Consider the following 17,653-nt stretch of genomic DNA (forward strand, 5'->3'; position numbering starts at 1 on the left):
TACTTTATTGTCGATGTCGGTGTAATTGAAATTTGGATCATTTGTTAAAAGCTTCTCCACTTTGCGATCGAGTAAATGGCTCAACTCTTCAAACAAACCAGTTGTCAAGTGATCCAATGTAGTAGCAGGGTAGAGGCGGGTCCAATTTCCACACGCAAATTTGTAGAAGTCATCACATGGATTAATTTTCGTATCCATATTGTTTAATATTGAATTGGTCTTTGCTGTTCGCATTATATCGATTTCCGATTTCGATGGATTCGAGGGAATTTTTTTATCTCGATTCGCTATTAACGGTGTAGCTAAGGTGTGTGCGCATGCCAAAATCACACAAATTATGTGCAACGAATACTTTACTAGACATTTCATTTCGGAGAGCAGACGCGTTGTTATACAGTCGAAAAACAAATTGCAACTGTTTTGTTGAGATCGCCACAGTCATCCCAGTTTTCATGTCTTCATCTGGGGTATGGATGCATACATACACGAGCATTCATACATACTTAGATTTTATGACGTGACTAGAGTATGACTCTGGGGTTATCGGCTTGGCATTGTACGACTCATTTAAGAACATACACCCCTACACACACATATGTATATGTGTATTTGTATACAAATGTGAAGACAGTATGCACTATACATACATACATACTATATTTACTCGTACAAATATAAACGGCTCGCAAAATCGTAATTATGAATTACTAATAATGAATAATATACATACATATGTATGTGGAACACGAAGCAGTGGATGATATCTTTATTTCGAACGCACATACTTTTACAATGACCACTACTAAGAATTATAGTGGTTTTTGATATAAGAATTACATATAATTCTGCAAGTGATTCCACTGCACACTGTAACCTCCGTTTAAAGGGCTTTGAGCATTTTTTCATGCAGAAATATTGAAGCTTAAGTCGGTAGCAGAGCTTCTCAAAGAACGTCTTGAGAAAAAAACACTTTGCGGTATTCACTATAACTGGGCTGGAAATTATCCGAAAATAAAATACCAAGAAAAATTAGTCAAACTATAATCAAATCCTCCCCTAAAGTTCTGTGATAATTTTTTTTTTATCACATTCACAAAAAACTCTTTTTTTTTACCATGACATTCTGATTAATGGTCCACCAAATCCACCGATCCGAACGTATCAACCACCATCAGGTGTCGAAAAGCATTGACTGGAATAAAACGAAGTTATTTGGTCCTAAGTCGGGACTATACGGTGGATGACTGATCAAAATGATGGTTTAAGCGCCAAATTGCAATACCAGGCTTGTCAAATTCCGAAATATGAAGGGCAATGTACGTATACATACATCCACGTCGGACAAAACTCATTGGACTAATTCGAGTCTCACATATATTCCGTCATAAATTTTGAAATAGATGCATAAGAAGAATAATTTCTTTGGAAAAGAAGAGACAGGTGTAAAAAAATGGCGCATCCTGGTGACATTGATCCTGACTCTCCTGGTGGTCTGAAAAAAAAATTAAAAGAAATTCTTAATCACTAAGGATGCTGTTATAGTTCCTACCTCAGGGAACACGCAAAAAAATTTTTTTCAAAAATGGCGACTCATTTTTTACGCTTTTTTTTTTGAAATTTCTGAATTTTTTTTAAATATTAAAAACAAAAATTTTGACACGATGCTGGTAGGAATGATAAAGGATTATATAAAGAAGGTTCACACAAAATTTCAAGTAAATCGGTTGTATAGAACTTGAGATAATGCCGGTACCGTGTGGAAAAAAGTAGTTTCGAGAAAAACGCGTGAGTCAAATTTCAGGCAGTCTCAGTCATTTATTAGTGCGCTAGGTACTGAGTCACTAAAGTAACTGTAGCTCTTAAAATAATTTTAATTTTTAAAAATCCTTTGGAGGATATGTTCTTAAGGGTTTAACTTTAAATATATGAAAAACATCGTAATCGTCAAATTTCTAGAGTAGAATACCCCCTTAATTTGCATTATATGGCGGGAAAAGAATTTTGCAAGTACTTATAATTATAAATCGTATATCACACTTCTTCGAATTTTTTATTTTAATGAGAACAGGTGTGTTGCGAAATATATAAACTTTTCCTGAATTCATTCAACTGAACTTAAATTATTAATTTTAAGTGAATTCGCAAAGAATGTGCGGTAAAGGAGATTTGCAAAAATTATTCTCTGGAGAATGGCCAAATAGTATATTTCAACTCAAAGAATACAGTACAGCCAATGAAAACACCGCCAGCAACAAAATTAGCAACATTGCTCTATTCGGAAATACCTCGACATTATACATGGAATGCATCGCCGAAGAAATAGTTACGCAGAAAGGAAGGCAAAGCAGTAGATTGACATCCAGGTGTGTTCTCAACTAATTCCTTAGGAAGAATTTATACAATCCACCCGTAAAATGACGATGGTTTCTATCTTCGATTAATGTTCGCGGTTCAACTTCATTTTAGTCATTGCGAACTGTGAATGGTACGGTGTGTGCAAGTTTTGGAGAAGTAAGCCAGCAAACAAAAATAACACTGCCAAAGACATTTTACATCGTCTTCGCTAAAAATTGGAAATGGCTCAATTCCGGTTGATACTTCCGGTGGTTTGATATCAATTCCATTCGCCGTTTATCAATTCACGAAAGATGAACTCATCACGAATGTTTATCTGAACATTGGCCAAATTATCGTACCTGCGATTCCTTAAGTGCACGCTCAATGTCTGCTGCCAAAAATACCGATGTTGTTAACTTCAAAGTCAAATTTGCCATTTCAGTTCAAACGTATTCCGCTTCCAGTGGACACAACTTGGTTTGCCAAGTTTGGAAGTGCTATGTTTTTCACACGGTTTTCTGTACACCGAAACAGAAACCAAAAAATGTGGTTTATCAAGCAACGTTACATCGAAAAAAGAATAAAATGATAAATTCAACTTTCTTTTCATTTCAAAACACATAATTTCACGCAGGACAACGGCTGCGGGGTCAGCAAGCCTTACATAAAAGTTGAAAAACAAAATTTCATTGTTTCTTAATATAGAATATGTGATATTTCTTTTGCAAAAAAAAAAAATTCTTCTTATGCATCCATTTAAAAAGTTATGACGGAATATATGTGAGACTCGAGTTAGTCCAATGAGTTTTGTCCGACACTGTATGTATGTTCATGCATGGGTACGATGTGAGCATAGTACTTCAGGAATGTGATGTTGAGACTAAAAAGGGAACATCGTTTGACTGGGCTTCTCCCGAAATGAATATTTGTATTGTGTTATTGTCTTATCTCAAAGAAGTGGTGAAATGATTACGAGTTTACATTAAATAATAAAGTAAATGTGCGTACATATTATATAACCACGACAAACGAGCGATTGTTTACAATGCACACTCTACTTAAATACATATGATTGAAATAAATATTGATTACTTTAAAAAGTTTGTTTACTATATCCATAGATTTCAACTAAAATGGTTATGTAAGTGTATTTGGAGAATAATCTCTTATATGTGAATGCGAAGCTAGTTTGGCCATTTCACTTAGACTTTTTAAGGATAGTTACGGGGCCTCAACATATTTGATAGCCTTATAGTAATAGTACTAGTAGATTGGTCTGCTTTCATTTAATAACAAGCCCCGCGTTACACCAAAGCTATAACACCCTTCACAAATAAAAAAGATTTCATACAAGAGCTTGATTTTAACCGGTCAGTTGGTATGGCATGTATGCTATAATATCCGATCTGAAGTTTCGGAAATTGTGCCGTTGTCTTGCCAAGCAAACTCGTGGCAAACTTAATATATTTTGTTCAAGGTATAGAAACAACAGTTCGTTCTCAAGTTTTGGAATATAATTAAGTGTTTAAAAATTTAGACAACACGTTTGTAGAGTAATGCACTTTTTATTAAAAACAACTTGTCAAAGCACTTTCTTTGCTCATTTCGGTGAATACATAGTATGTATGCATGCACAAACATACTTACAACTCAAAACCGGTTAAATTTTACTTGAATCGCTGTAATAAAATTTTATATTTTTAAAATGCTAATGCATATGAATTATCGGAAGTACCAGCTAATACCGATTCAGCTTGTTAAGCCGCAAATGAACATACTTATTAAATTACTACCTATAAACTTTAAATTTAAGACAATTACAATTTTAACCTAACATTAGGTAATATAAAAAATATATATAAATAGTGTACATATGCTTGTTATTAAGAGAAAAGTTTTTCAAAAAAATGTTATATGGAAAACATTATGTTATATTACATGACTATGAATATTTATCAATAAATTTGGAAACTTCTACCGAGAGTAATAGTAAAAAGTAAAATGAAAGGACAAAAAAAGAGCATATCTTAAAAGTTTAAGTAAGTTTGTCTTATATGTTAGTATACATATGTATGTATGTACCTAGCCTACATAGTAATTATCAAACTTGTCTACATACATCTAATACTAGTTATAGTTGAGCCGGCCTCTCTTCAATAGCCTATGTACAATTGCGAAGCGATAACATTCTGAACTATACATACATATGTAAAATGAGACTTGTTTTGCAGTTTATTAAATGGAACACTGCCACTTGCGGCTGTCCTCTTCTCCGCTCTGTATTTCATACGACAGTAGCACTTCTCATGTCGCATGTGCCGCATGTCAAAGCCAACGAAGTTTATCGATATTTCTTCCGTTGAAAAATCATAAAGAACTGAGGCATCTTGCGAAGGAAAATGTTTTTCATTAACGGCACAGGAAGATATTCGCTATGGATGCCTTTGTTCCAACTACTATTGCTGTCGGTGTGCGATTCTCAGTCGACTACAGTACCACAGGTCCAATTGTACGTGGATACAATTTCACAGATGAACAACACAGAGTATGTGCGTGATGTAATGCGCCAGGCAAAGTCGGCCGAAATGCGCAACTACATTCAATCCGACGTGGACGCTTGTGAAGATTTTTTTCAATACGCTTGTGGTAATTGGGCTAAAATAAATCCAACGGAGCCACGCAGCTTATTCGAAACAACATTTTTTTCTCAATTGCTTAGCACCTATGATAAAAAGCAGTTAAAAGTGCTCATGGAGGAGATACAGGAGAACGAGGATGAAATTGCAACAAAGGTGAAAACATTCTTTGGCGCCTGCCAGCATGTTGATGAGAGACAAAAGGAGCGTCACAAAATAAAGATATGGGAGATTGCTGAGGAGTTCGGGCAGATGCCAGTACTCTTACCGGAGGGCACATGGGAAGGCAACAAATTCGACTGGTTGGCCACCATTGCACGTATACAAAATAAATATGGGCTGGATATCATACTCCAATTAGGAATGCGAGAAGATTTTGTAAATAAAACAGTAAATAAAATATTCATAGGGCAGCCAAAATTGGCCCTAGAGAGTAAAGCCATGTATAAGAGCCTAGCTACTAAATGGCATCGTGACGAATATGAAAAGGAAATTTCGGAAGCTTTGCAAAAGCATTTGGATATTAAAAAAGAAGTTGCAAAAAGAACAGCGCACGAAATACTTTATTTCGAATCGAGATTAGCCGATGGCATGACAGATAAACGTTTGGCAAAGACACTGAAATCTATGGCTGTGTTGCGCACAGTCGACGAAATGTATTCAGTGTATGAAGGCAATATAGATATACAAACTTATCTTAATACAAGTTTAGGACAAGAATTTAACGGTACATTTTACGAATATCACGTGGAGTACCAAAAGAATCTTGTGCAGCTGCTTAAGGAGATCCCCGTGGAGCAAGTAGCAAATTATGTTATGTACCAATTACTTAAGACTTTCTTTTTTGATTACCAAGCAACGAATGGGGCTAAGGAAAAGCTGTGTTTAAATAAAACCAAACTTTATTTCTCAAAAGTCCTGGATAACATGATATTTCGAAAATTCAACGATAAGAATATTGTGGCTGATATTAATCTCATTTGGGTCAAAATTAAAGAAATTTTTAAAACTGAACTTGAATCGAATAACTTAAGTTGGATATCGTCTACAACACAAAGATTGGCTTTAGAAAAATTAGCAACAATGAGAATAGAAGTCAACTCATATGAAGAATCAAAGTTCAATGAGGAGTACGCAAATTTACTGCTAAGTCATACTGATTATATAGAGAATTTGAAACAAGTTCTTATTCAGCAAACTATACGGGCTTTAGACGCTCTCCGACAACCTCCGAGGCCAATAGAAATGCCGGTAACATTCTCACTTTCACCCGCCTATATTAACAGAGAAAATTTAATAAAAATACCCGTCATATTACTACAACCGAATCTTCTCTGGGCCGATCACTATCCAAATGCACTGAAATTTGCCACAATCGGCTCTTTATTGGCACACGAACTTATTCATGGTTTCGACGATATTGGACGACATATCGTTACCGCTGGCAGTGAACAAACTTGGTGGGATAGCAATTCCACTGATGCTTTTAATGAACGAAAAAGATGTTTTAAGCGCCAATATTCGTTATACCGCTACAATGGCAATTATCTACCACCGAATGAGTTGCAAGCGGAAAATATAGCCGACAATGGAGGCTTACAATTAGCTTACAAGGCGTATCAAAAATGGATCATCACTTTAAATGATATCACAAAATTGAAGCGTGAAAGTGTCCTAGCCTTGGAAACGTTGCCTAATCTGAATTTCACAAGCACACAACTATTTTTCCTCGCCTTTGCACAATTTTGGTGCAACAATGTGGACACGCACTTTAGGGACAAAGTTTCATTGATAAGTTTACATGCACCGGCGAAATATCGGGTTATTGGCCCTTTGGCGAATTTCCAGTCCTTTGCCGAGGAATTCCACTGCGACACAGGCACTACAATGAATCCAAAACATAAATGTAAAATCTTTTAATTACCGAATGTAACATGTCCTTATATATTATTATCTAAAGCACCTACACCACTATATGCCAGAGTAGTTTATAGTTCTAAAGTTTTGGTATGGCAATTTTGATGTTGCATATACTATATGTATACATATGTATATATATGTATATGCACCTATATACATATATATGATATTCGAACTTATAAGCATTCAAGTCAAAGAGAAATGAATAAAGGAGAATTTTCAATAATCGCATTTTGACAAATGCACAAAGTTGGAATACTACGGCACGGAAACTTTTACATTTACTTCAGCCTATTGAGATACATATGGTAAAAGCTAAAAGAAAGACGTACCCGTGTTAAGATTTTGAATATACAGTCGTGGCCATAACATATGCAACTAATACATTAGTTTAGAAAAAGTTGATATATTTTACCAATAAMTTTTGCARACCGTCGRTTGAATAWGRAATTATTAAAATTTGGTAYTTTTACTTTTATTTAACGTTTTTAAACAAAAAAAAAATATCATTCAGAAAAAAAATAAGACTACCATTTTTATTTCAACTCTAAAATTACGTGGACAAAACGTATGCAACTTCTTGGAAACAATTGTAAATAATAGGTTTGACTGACATTTTGTTCTAAATCCATAGTTTTTTTTATCACTTCCGTACATCTTCTCGGGAGTGAGGCCATTAAATTATCTATGATTTTCATCAGAATCTATTTCCAAGCTTCTTGAAGTATTTTAAAAAGTTCATCGCTGTTTTTAAGATTAGTTCTATCTACGTGCCTGTTAACCAGCTCCGTTAAGTTCTTAATAAGGTTGGGATCGGGGGGCTGTATTGGCCTTCGCACATAAGACATTCCATCACTGCCTATTAAGTTAAACTTTGACTCATCACTGAATAGAACCGTTTTCCATTTACTAATTGGCCAATTTAGATGCCTTTTTAGAGAATTTCAAACGAAACCATCGGTTTGTGCGAGGGACGACCACGTTTTAGGGAAGCTTTTAAGAGGCGCCTACGCACACTTCTTGTGGATATTCGCAAATATAAAGATTTAATTATTTGTTATGAGACAATTTCAGGATTTTTTCGCTAGTTGTACTATTGAATTGTCTGTTCTTTGGCTCGTTTTGCGAACGCGACCGCCTCAGTGCATCAAAGACTTCTTTTGTTGTAACGATTTTTTTATTATTCCTGAAATTGTGGTTTTGTGCATTTCATATTTTCTAGCGATGTTTTTTGTGCCATTCCTTTTTCAATATCAGAAATAGTTCTCTTCCAATGTTCAATTCCGAGATTGCCTCTTGCCATTTTCAATAAAACGAAAACCACGTTTCTTTGGCGGAATTAACAAAATAATTGGTTTACAAAAACTAACGATATTCCATTATTTATAAAGTGGAAGCACAATAGTAACGAAAAAATACCGCTATAATAGTGTTACTTGAACTCAAACTCACTCGGAGTTGCATATGTTTTGTCCACGTAATTTTAGAGTTGAAATAAAAATGGTATTCTTATTTTTTATTTTTTTGTGAATGATATTTTTTGTTTAAAAACGTTAAATAAAAGTAAAAATACCAAATTTTAATAATTCCATATTCAATCGACGGTCTGCAAAATTTATTGGTAAAATATATCAACTTTTTCTAAACTAATGTATTAGTTGCATATGTTATGACCACCACTGCACATCTGTATGTATTTATACTACAGCCTCATTATGTTCATTCCCAAGTAATTCAGTTTGGATTTTTAACTTTATTTAGCGTCAATAGTACAAGATTAGTGTTCACGAGATGGCTAAAAAGTAAAAATTATGGAATTGAGTAAATTAGTCATTACAAAGCCGGTTTTGACTTCATTTCCAACTAAAATAATTCAATGGAAAGAAATTTAGATTTACATTATATTCAGAATGCGTTAAAGTAACAACACAATTAAATTGAGCCAGGTTTTGTCCAATGATAAGATAACTTCCTGCAGTAATATTCTAAAAATAGGTACTTAAATACTTTAAGAATTATTTTAACAATTAATACGCACATTTTGTTTTTTGGAAGCTTAAGTATATAATGAGTATACCACATGTACTTCACTGATTGCTGATTCAAATTTCGTGCTTATCTATTATATATTCGTCCATAAGTGTGTACGAATGTATGTGTCCGTTACATGCATATGACAAGGATAAGTTCATGCTAAACTGAGTGAGCTTTAATCGTTGACCCCACATTGTCTTCTTAGCTATGTATGTACATATATATATACATATATGTACATATACAATATGTACATAAATGATAAATATATACTACATAGGCATGAAAAAGCTAAACACTACACTGTCTGCGTCAATTTTCTTTTAGTAAAGTGAACATTTGAATTCCGGGTCCATTGGTGCGTCTTGGCCACATTTAAAAACCCATGAGAATTCTTGGAAGTTCGATAGGGAGCCTATTACGCGATACATTCCAGGTGCATGGGAATCAGAAATTGCCAGTGCGGTACGGAAAAACGACTGGACATCGTCGCACCACAGCTGGGCGAAAGCGATGAAAAATAACTGTTCATTATTAAAATGTAATTGCGAAAATGTTTCGCTCCTCTCGATACCCGTTACATTTGCAGATCGTTGTGCATTTAGCCATCTCTGGTATGCTTCATAAGCCAGTTTTACACCTGCATTATCGGCGATATTCTCCGCTTGCGATACATCGTTCCGCAATTGATGTCCATCATAGCGGTATTTATGGTATTGCGCTTGGAAGCATTTGCGTCGTTCTTCAAATTGATATGTGGATTTTTCGTCCCACCAATTGCGTAAGTTGCCCAATTTGTCATAGTTGCGACCATCATCATCGAATCCATGAACCATTTCGTGTGCAATCAAATAACCGAGTGTGGCATACTTCAGAGCTTGCGGATAGTGTGCACCCCAAAAGTAACGTGGTTGCAAAAGTGCGACAGGTATTTTAATATTATTCTCCAGTACATTGTAGACTGGTGTAAAAGTGAATACTTCTGGCGCCTCCAGTGGAACTACGGGCCCATTTTGCCGTTGCAACTTCCTACTGCTTTCTCTTTGTAAAATTTTTTGCAAATTTTCGACGTAGTTATTACGCGTAAGTTCTATATCCACATATTCTGCGGTGAAGTTCTCCGACTCATAAGAATTGATGTACAATTTCATTGCATCTAATTTTTGAAGCGCATAGTCGCGTGTGGAATTTATAATCCAATCAAGTTTATTGCCTCGTAGTTCTGAGCGAAAGACCTCACGCACTTCATTCCACATGTCGTAAACCTCCTTTTCCACATCTGGATCCTTATAACGTTGATAAATCATATAGTCGACAAATTTACCAAAATATTTCTTAGTACGCTCCACGCACCACTTGGCCATATTGCCCTTCTTGACATCAACTATATAAGGTTGTACCATTTGCCATAATATATAGTTTGCAACCACGTGCGGTGGAGTCTCGGCTATTATTTTCACAACACTGTTCAAATATTTTTCATCATAAATGTAAATGTAGTCTGGCACTCTTTCAGCACCCAAAGCTAATTGTAAAAATTTTGCCAAATCTAGACTTTCGTTGTACATTTTGCGCAATTCACCGACTGATTTAAGGGACAGTAAATCGTGCAGTGTGAGACCCTTACGAGAATCAGATCCTCCTCGAACCAAAGCACGTTCAAAAGCAATGAGCTCTTTAGTGATTTTCGTCCCCTTTGTTTCTTCTATGCCAAAAAACCGTTTCATGTGCTGAACCGTTGTTATTTCCTGCAGCGTGCTAAGTATTTTTATGCCACTGCTGATAGAAAAATCGGGCGGTCCAATGTAAACTTTATTTCCAGTATTATTAACTATGTCGGCCATGATATCTACTGCAAGTATAATTTGTTTGCCATACTTGTGTTGTATTTTCGCCACTGACTCCCACCAACTGAACTCCTCACTCTTCCAGTCCTCACCATCCAACATCGGTAATTTGCCAAACTCCTGGTAGATACGTTGCAAAGCCACCTTATATCGGACTTCATCTTTCTCCACTAATTTGCATGCGTGATAAAAGTCTTTCAATTTTGTTTCAACCACATCATGTCCTCGAGGCTCACTGAGTACCAGCTGTAGGCGGCGGTCGAAAGCGCTTGCGATCAATTGAAATCGATCGGTTATTAGATGATTGAAGAGCTGTGCTGGGTGATGGCGATACCAGTTGCCGCAAGCATATTGATAAAAGTCTATACATGGATCTACTTTCGTATTGAGCATTGCATGTATTTCTGCGGCTTTAGCTTGTTGTGAGATATCTTTTGCCCACTCGGAGTCCAAACTTTTCATCGGTTCCTTAGTAGTATTACTCGCTGGGGCGTTATCAACACCAATTGGATGTAAAAATAATAATATTGACAAAATTATTACACACTCTGCATTTTTACTGCTTCGAAACATATTTGACCGGTCCGCAGCTCAATGGCTAGTTTCAACTATCGACAGTTATGGAGAATCAAGACTGCTACTTCAAACCTCCGAACATAGAGCGACTTCATCTCATTTACGCCTTATCACATTTTGAGCGATAGCTTTTGGGCGGGTCAGCACTGTTATCGCTTTGGAGTTGCTCGCTGACGCTGTGAATCTGACTGTCTTAGTTGTACGCAGCGGTTTGCTTGCTATGTGTTTATGTGACGATTACCCTTTGCAATAAAGTGTGTAAAGAATGTAGAGAAACCGAATAGTGTCTGTGTGGGTATGAAAGCTGCGATTAATAGATTATGGCAAATATACTATGATGAACAACACTGATGATCGCTACTTCTAACAAGACGGTGCGTGCAAAGTTTGGGAATCTAGAATTATTTTCCGTGGGAATATGTTAAACTAATGGCTTACGCCAATCAACCAGCAACGCTCGAGGAGCTCGGAGTTCCAACCGAAATGATACACATTGAAAATACATGTCTTTGAGTGTGAATGACCACCACCATCGCTTTTGAAGCGCTTATGCGGTTCTCTGATAAATACATACGTACAAACATAGTTATGAAGCTATTAAAAGCATTCTTAAAATTTTCTGTTGCGCATACCTAAGGTTGTGGGATCCATAAGTACTGCCATTTCCGTCTATTTTTATTCGTATTTTCATAAGCACAAACATTTAGAAAATCTATATATAGATATTATAAATACATATATAAATAAGTAAGTAAATACACAAATATTGCAACATATTTTCGCTCTTCTTAATTTAATTCACAGCCATTCCGATTTTCTACATTTTGGCAATTGTACCGGGTCTTATGCCTTGGGAGCAGGAATACCGTTTTTTATCATTTTGCCATCTTTTCGGTTCGGTAGCTCCATGGTGCGGAAGTTTTATATATCATCTGTTCATGAATATTGAAAGTGGAGAACACGTCTACTACACTTTGCTGAAATTGGATATGGTCGGTATATGGGTCAGCCAAAGTTTTGGTAAGTGCAGAACTTCGTAAAATTAAACGATTAAATATATTTAATGAAAACTCTTATAATACACAAAAGAAGTCAATGGTAATTATTAAATATAAATCTAAATGGAACGTTAGAAGTTTGTTCACATTTAAAAAGTATGAAACATATTGATATTTCGGGAATTAGTATACATAATAAAGGGCCAGGAATGGTCTGGTGTAGACAAACAGATATGCATTGAGTCATTAAACATCGATATTTTTAATCGTTTAATTTCGAAGCAGATGTAAAATGTCAACCAGAGAATCAGAATCTAAGCAAATTTGTATATGCACATACTATATACATATAACTCACACATTGACCGACATATTCGGCATTAGATTTGTTAGAAAATGAAGATGATTATATGTAGTATATGGTAGTTGGGGTACTATCAACTATATTTTAGCTATTAGCTATTACCATTCCACATACTTAAAAACTGTTTCCTGGCTTTCATTAAGGTCACCAATCACATAACGTAAAATCAAGCAGATATTCGAAAATCCTGATATTAGTTATATGTGGGTTGGGTTAAGTTTTATCCCAATTTTATCTATTTTAGGCACAAAGATACACTATTATGAGTAAAACACGTTCTGTAAATTTTATTGAGATAACTGAAATATTGGCCGATATATCCAGCATAAGCTGGCCGGAAGTTCATATATCTTTATATCAGGTATATGGGGGCTCAGGGAAGTATTGCCAGCTTCAACCCATTTTTGATACACAGAAGTACTATTGTCATTAAAGAACTATCGATATTTTCGGGTAAAAGTCAACTAGATATTCGCTTTTGATTTATACCGCTTTTCGCAGTTTTAAAAAGCACCGTTATATAGAATGTGAGTGGGGTTATCTTCCGATTTCATCGATTTTCATCAATTTTCACACTGTCAGTAGGAGTTCTTATAAGATTAGTACCTAGCAAATTTGGTTGTTGTAGCTTTAGTAGTTTAGAAGATATGTGCATTAAACTTTTTAGAGGGCGGGGATTCCTCCACTTGTTAAAAATTTTTTTGCGCACAGGTGCCCCCTGACACTGTAAATTTATGAAATTAAATGAAAATATATATGGGGATATAACTTTGCGCCAATACTGTCTTTAAAATACGTCATTTGTCTAAAAACTGTTGAAGTTCCCAGATACCGGATATATAAACCCCAGAGCCTGCGATTGACTTTTTACTAAAAATATTGGTCATTGTGTGAGATAAACACCGACCTCTAACAAGTTTAATGTACATACATAYATTCTAAGCCACTAAAGCTACAACAACCAAAATCGCCTCTCGAAAATATTATAAGAATTCCTATCGACAGTGTTAAAAGGGATGAAATCGGATGATAACCCCATCCACTCCCCATATAATGGTTCTGTTAAAAGCTACTAAAAGCACGATAAATCAATAACTAAATACGCTAGATACATTAGGACAAAACGTCGATTTAATATCGTGAGCGGTTTACTCACTTTACATAAATGTAATAGAAAAGGTGTGGGGATAGTTGGCTCGCAAAGCTTTCGACTCTGGTCATCAATTTCCTTAAATTATATTGGAAAATTGTACGAATCGCCACTCAATCGGATCATTGAGATCATGCTCAACAAGGCGGGTTCGAATAATTTCAAAAAATTGGTATTGGCAAAAAATATATTTTAATATTAAAAATTTTTTTTTAATTTAAATTGTTAATTTTTTTTTTCGAAAAAAGACTATTAAAAATTATGAAAAGAAGGTGAAACACTAATTGTTTTTTTTTATTTAGTAAACAAATTTTTAGAATTCTAGCTTTTTTAGTTTTGATAGAAATTAATCAAAACTATTTGAAACTGAAGTGTTCTAATGTTTCTAATTGACTCGCAGTGCATGTTCTGTTTTATAATATAATAAATATCTCTTCAAATCGGCGCACATATTCACAAGTTTTACTAATTCTTAAGCGATAACGAAGTGTACATTTTACAATCAACCAGAGCCGTACTTGACATTGTACTTTGTAGTTTCGATGTTAGGTTTGAACACTTCCGTAAAATCATGGTCATGAGAATAATAATAGCCAAAGATAACTTGTACATAAAATAGTTATTATACATAGTACACAAGTACTCACATGTACTTGTAGCTATTATAGATTTAAACCAAGAATATCGATGCCCTCCCGACACCGCAATATATTTTCAATATACAACACATTTTCGCTTCGGGATCATTCGCGCATTTGGTTTACAGTCAAATTCCTTTGCGAATTCATCGAAATTCGAGAGCATTCCAATAACGCGAACCTCCTCGGGCGGATGCACATCAGTCGCAATTATAATTTCACGCCAATTGCGATTCACATCGGTACACCAAACTTGGCTTAAGCTCAAGAAGAATAATTGTTGCGGCGACAAATTTATGTTTGGCAGTCTCTCATGCTGCATTATCGTCGAATTATCACTATGCTGCCTAATCCAGCGCTGAAACGCGTTGTAGGCAATACGTAGGCCCACATTGTCAGCGATATTTTCATCCTGTGCATTTATTATTGGCAATTTGCGACCATTATATCGGTATCCGCTGTACTGCTGCCTAAGGCATTCCTTTCGTTTGGAAAACTCTTCGATAGAAGTACGATCCCACCAGTTGTTGAGGTTGCCTCTGGAGTCGTATTTACGTGCTATATCATCGAAACCGTGAGCCATTTCATGTGCAATAACAAAGCCCATAGTGGAGTATTTCACTGTTGACGGGTAAGCATGGTCCCAAAGAAAATGCGGTTGCAGAAAGGAGACTGGAATAAGAACTCTATTATATTCAGCTGCGTAGGCAGGCGAGAAGCTAAGAGTTTCCCCCACATCAAGTTTTGGAGTTTCTAAAAGACGCAAACGATAATTGCGTCCCTGTAACTCTAAAATATTGACGACATTATCGAAGTAGCTATCAGTGCTGATTACCAAAACATCGTATTGTTGCTCGAAATTTTCTTGCTCATATGAGTTAATCTCCATGGACATGGCCGATAATTTCTCCAATGCTTTGTCACGTGTGACGACCGACATCCAATTGTTTACTTCCGATTTCAATAATTCACCAAAAGCACTTTTTAATTCAAACCATAGCATTGGTAGTTCAGCAAAAATTTGTTGGTTTTGGGTGAATAATTGTTGGTATATTACGTGGTCCAAGTATTTCACAAAGAAACGTTTGGTTCGGTCCACGCATTTGTTTCGATGCTTGTCGTCGGAATCATTTACTTCCATACGAAACTCCTGTAATAGCTCCCACATAATATAATTAGCAACAATTTCTTTTGGTGTTTCCTCGATAACTCTGCGCAAGTTGTTTATGTATGATTCCACATATGCATAAACAGGCAGCACATATGGATAACCCAGCCATACATTAACGTAATGTGTAAAATTAATCGTTGGTTTATAGTTATCGGTCATCACTTCAAGTAAAGTCAGTTGAGTTTTATCTTCCATCCCAAAACCCCTATCTGCATCGATCTTACCTTCTGCAAGTCTCCTTTCAAAATCCACAATTTCCGTCGCTGTTTTGGAGGCCATCTGCATGCTCATTCCCAATACTGTGTACATTTCCATTTGCCTGGCGACAGCTAACACCACGTAATAATCAGCAGCTCGTGGTGTCACTAACTTATCTAGTTGGCCCAAATATAAACGATTTACTTCATTGTTGGTCAAATCGGCGAATACATCTGCACCTAAGATGATCTGTTTACCATATTTTCGGAGAATAACTGCCACCACTTCCAACCAATCGAATTTTTCAGCCTCCCAAAGTGATCCCTTCAATGCCGGCATACCCCCGAATTCTTCTAATACAGAAAGCAACTTCTGTCGGTAGTTTTTTCGTAAATCTGCTTTATTCATACATGACTCAAAGAAATACTTTACTTTGCGATCCATATCCGATTCGCTAGTCCGTTTCGGTTTACGCATCCAACGCACCACTCGCCTGTTATAGGCGTTCTTTAACTCATTAAATAAGCCAGTTTTCCCATCCGAAAAGCGCGCTGGGTTTATTTCCTGCCAATTACCACAGGCATAACGATAAAAGTCATCACAAGGATCCATCCGAGGTCGCATATAATTAACCATTTCTGCAGCCTTTGAAAGTCGTAAAATTTCGCGCGCATTTTCTGTGTTGAAATCGTAATCAGTGTTGATTATTCGTGCAGCGCCAGCAAATTCTGTAATGAAATAAACTAAGCACACTAAACACCGCAAAACCTGCCAAATCTGCTGTTTGTCTGGACACATTGTCGTAACGAATGCTGAGTGCGGTTTGATGCTGAGCATTTTTCGTGACTGCCACTTGCAAAGTACAACTATCGCAAAAGTAATACCCGCTAGAATTGAATTCGGAAACAGACATAGGTTATCGGCAAAGCATAAAAATTTCCTATTTTCACTCGCTATGAGCACATACATTTATATGATACTTGTATACATGTGTGTTCATATGTATTTACATTTTAAGACATGTATGCTCGCACATATGTATGTAGTTATTGTACGCCCACATTTCAAGGCGGCTGAAAAGTTCCTATCGCCTCTTATGAGAGGGCGTCGCTACAATTGAATCTACATATATGTTTTGTTCTTATACTCTTACCTTCAAAATATATAAATATGTTGATATAATAGGCGAATTTGTGACGGAAAATTGCTATAGATACCTGTATCTAGGAGTTGCACACAAAGTAAGCAATCGCAAAAAATTTAATGAGTTCCGATCAAGTCATATCAGCGCCGAACATGTATACCCTCCAAAGGAGTTACAAACAACTACACATAAGCAGTATAAGCATAGTAGAAATTGCTAAGGTAAATCGAGGCTTTCAAACAGCTGAAATAGCTGACATGATAGGCAAACGAAGGCTTCGTGCAAAGTGAGTGCCTTACAACTCACAATTGGAACAATGCGAATTGTACTGATATTTCTTGTGAAGTGAAATAATTACCCTAATATATTTATTATTGAATTGTTGAACATTTATTCTGTGGAAAAATTGCCATATTTTCTAGTTCTTGTCCAACCGATTTTTATACTCTCGCAACAAAGTTGCTAAAGAGAGTATTATAGTTTTGTTCACATAACGGTTGTTTGTCAGTCCTAAAACTAAAAGAGTCAGATATAGGGTTACATATACCAAAGTGGTCAGGGTGACGAGTAGAGTTGAAATCCGGATGTCTGTCTGTCCGTCCGTCCGTCTGTCCGCCCGTCCGTCTGTCCGTCCGTCCGT

General features: G+C 36.0%; 4 protein-coding genes across 16 annotated transcripts in view; 2 read left to right on the plus strand and 2 right to left on the minus strand.

Moving 5' to 3' along the window:
- LOC108966257 overlaps positions 1-17,653 on the plus strand; it is a 27,945-nt gene that overhangs the window by 6,940 nt on the left and 3,352 nt on the right. For all 13 annotated transcript variants that reach the window (XM_018929017.1, XM_018929020.1, XM_018929024.1 and 10 more), the window contains one exon: positions 12,155-12,370. In XM_018929017.1, coding sequence (XP_018784562.1) covers positions 12,155-12,370 — 216 coding nt within the window. The remainder of the gene's footprint in view (positions 1-12,154; positions 12,371-17,653) is intronic.
- LOC108966253 (endothelin-converting enzyme 1-like) lies at positions 4,403-6,921 on the plus strand. The gene has a single exon (XM_018929014.1). The coding sequence runs from the start codon at positions 4,737-4,739 to the stop codon at positions 6,891-6,893; it is 2,157 nt and encodes a 718-aa protein (XP_018784559.1). The 5' UTR covers positions 4,403-4,736; the 3' UTR covers positions 6,894-6,921.
- LOC108966255 (neprilysin-11) lies at positions 8,471-11,457 on the minus strand. The gene is made up of 2 exons (XM_018929015.1): positions 8,932-11,457; positions 8,471-8,688 (listed from the first exon to the last, which is right to left on the minus strand). Exon 1 carries the CDS (start codon positions 11,345-11,347, stop codon positions 9,251-9,253), a length of 2,097 nt encoding a protein of 698 aa, XP_018784560.1. The 5' UTR covers positions 11,348-11,457; the 3' UTR covers positions 8,471-8,688; positions 8,932-9,250.
- Positions 14,250-16,691, minus strand: LOC108966256 (endothelin-converting enzyme 1). The gene has a single exon (XM_018929016.1). It carries the CDS (start codon positions 16,665-16,667, stop codon positions 14,577-14,579), a length of 2,091 nt encoding a protein of 696 aa, XP_018784561.1. The 5' UTR covers positions 16,668-16,691; the 3' UTR covers positions 14,250-14,576.

Source organism: Bactrocera latifrons, unplaced genomic scaffold, assembly GCF_001853355.1.
Source record: "Bactrocera latifrons isolate USDA-ARS-PBARC rearing strain unplaced genomic scaffold, ASM185335v1 scaffold_158, whole genome shotgun sequence".
Taxonomy (NCBI): domain Eukaryota; kingdom Metazoa; phylum Arthropoda; class Insecta; order Diptera; family Tephritidae; genus Bactrocera; species Bactrocera latifrons.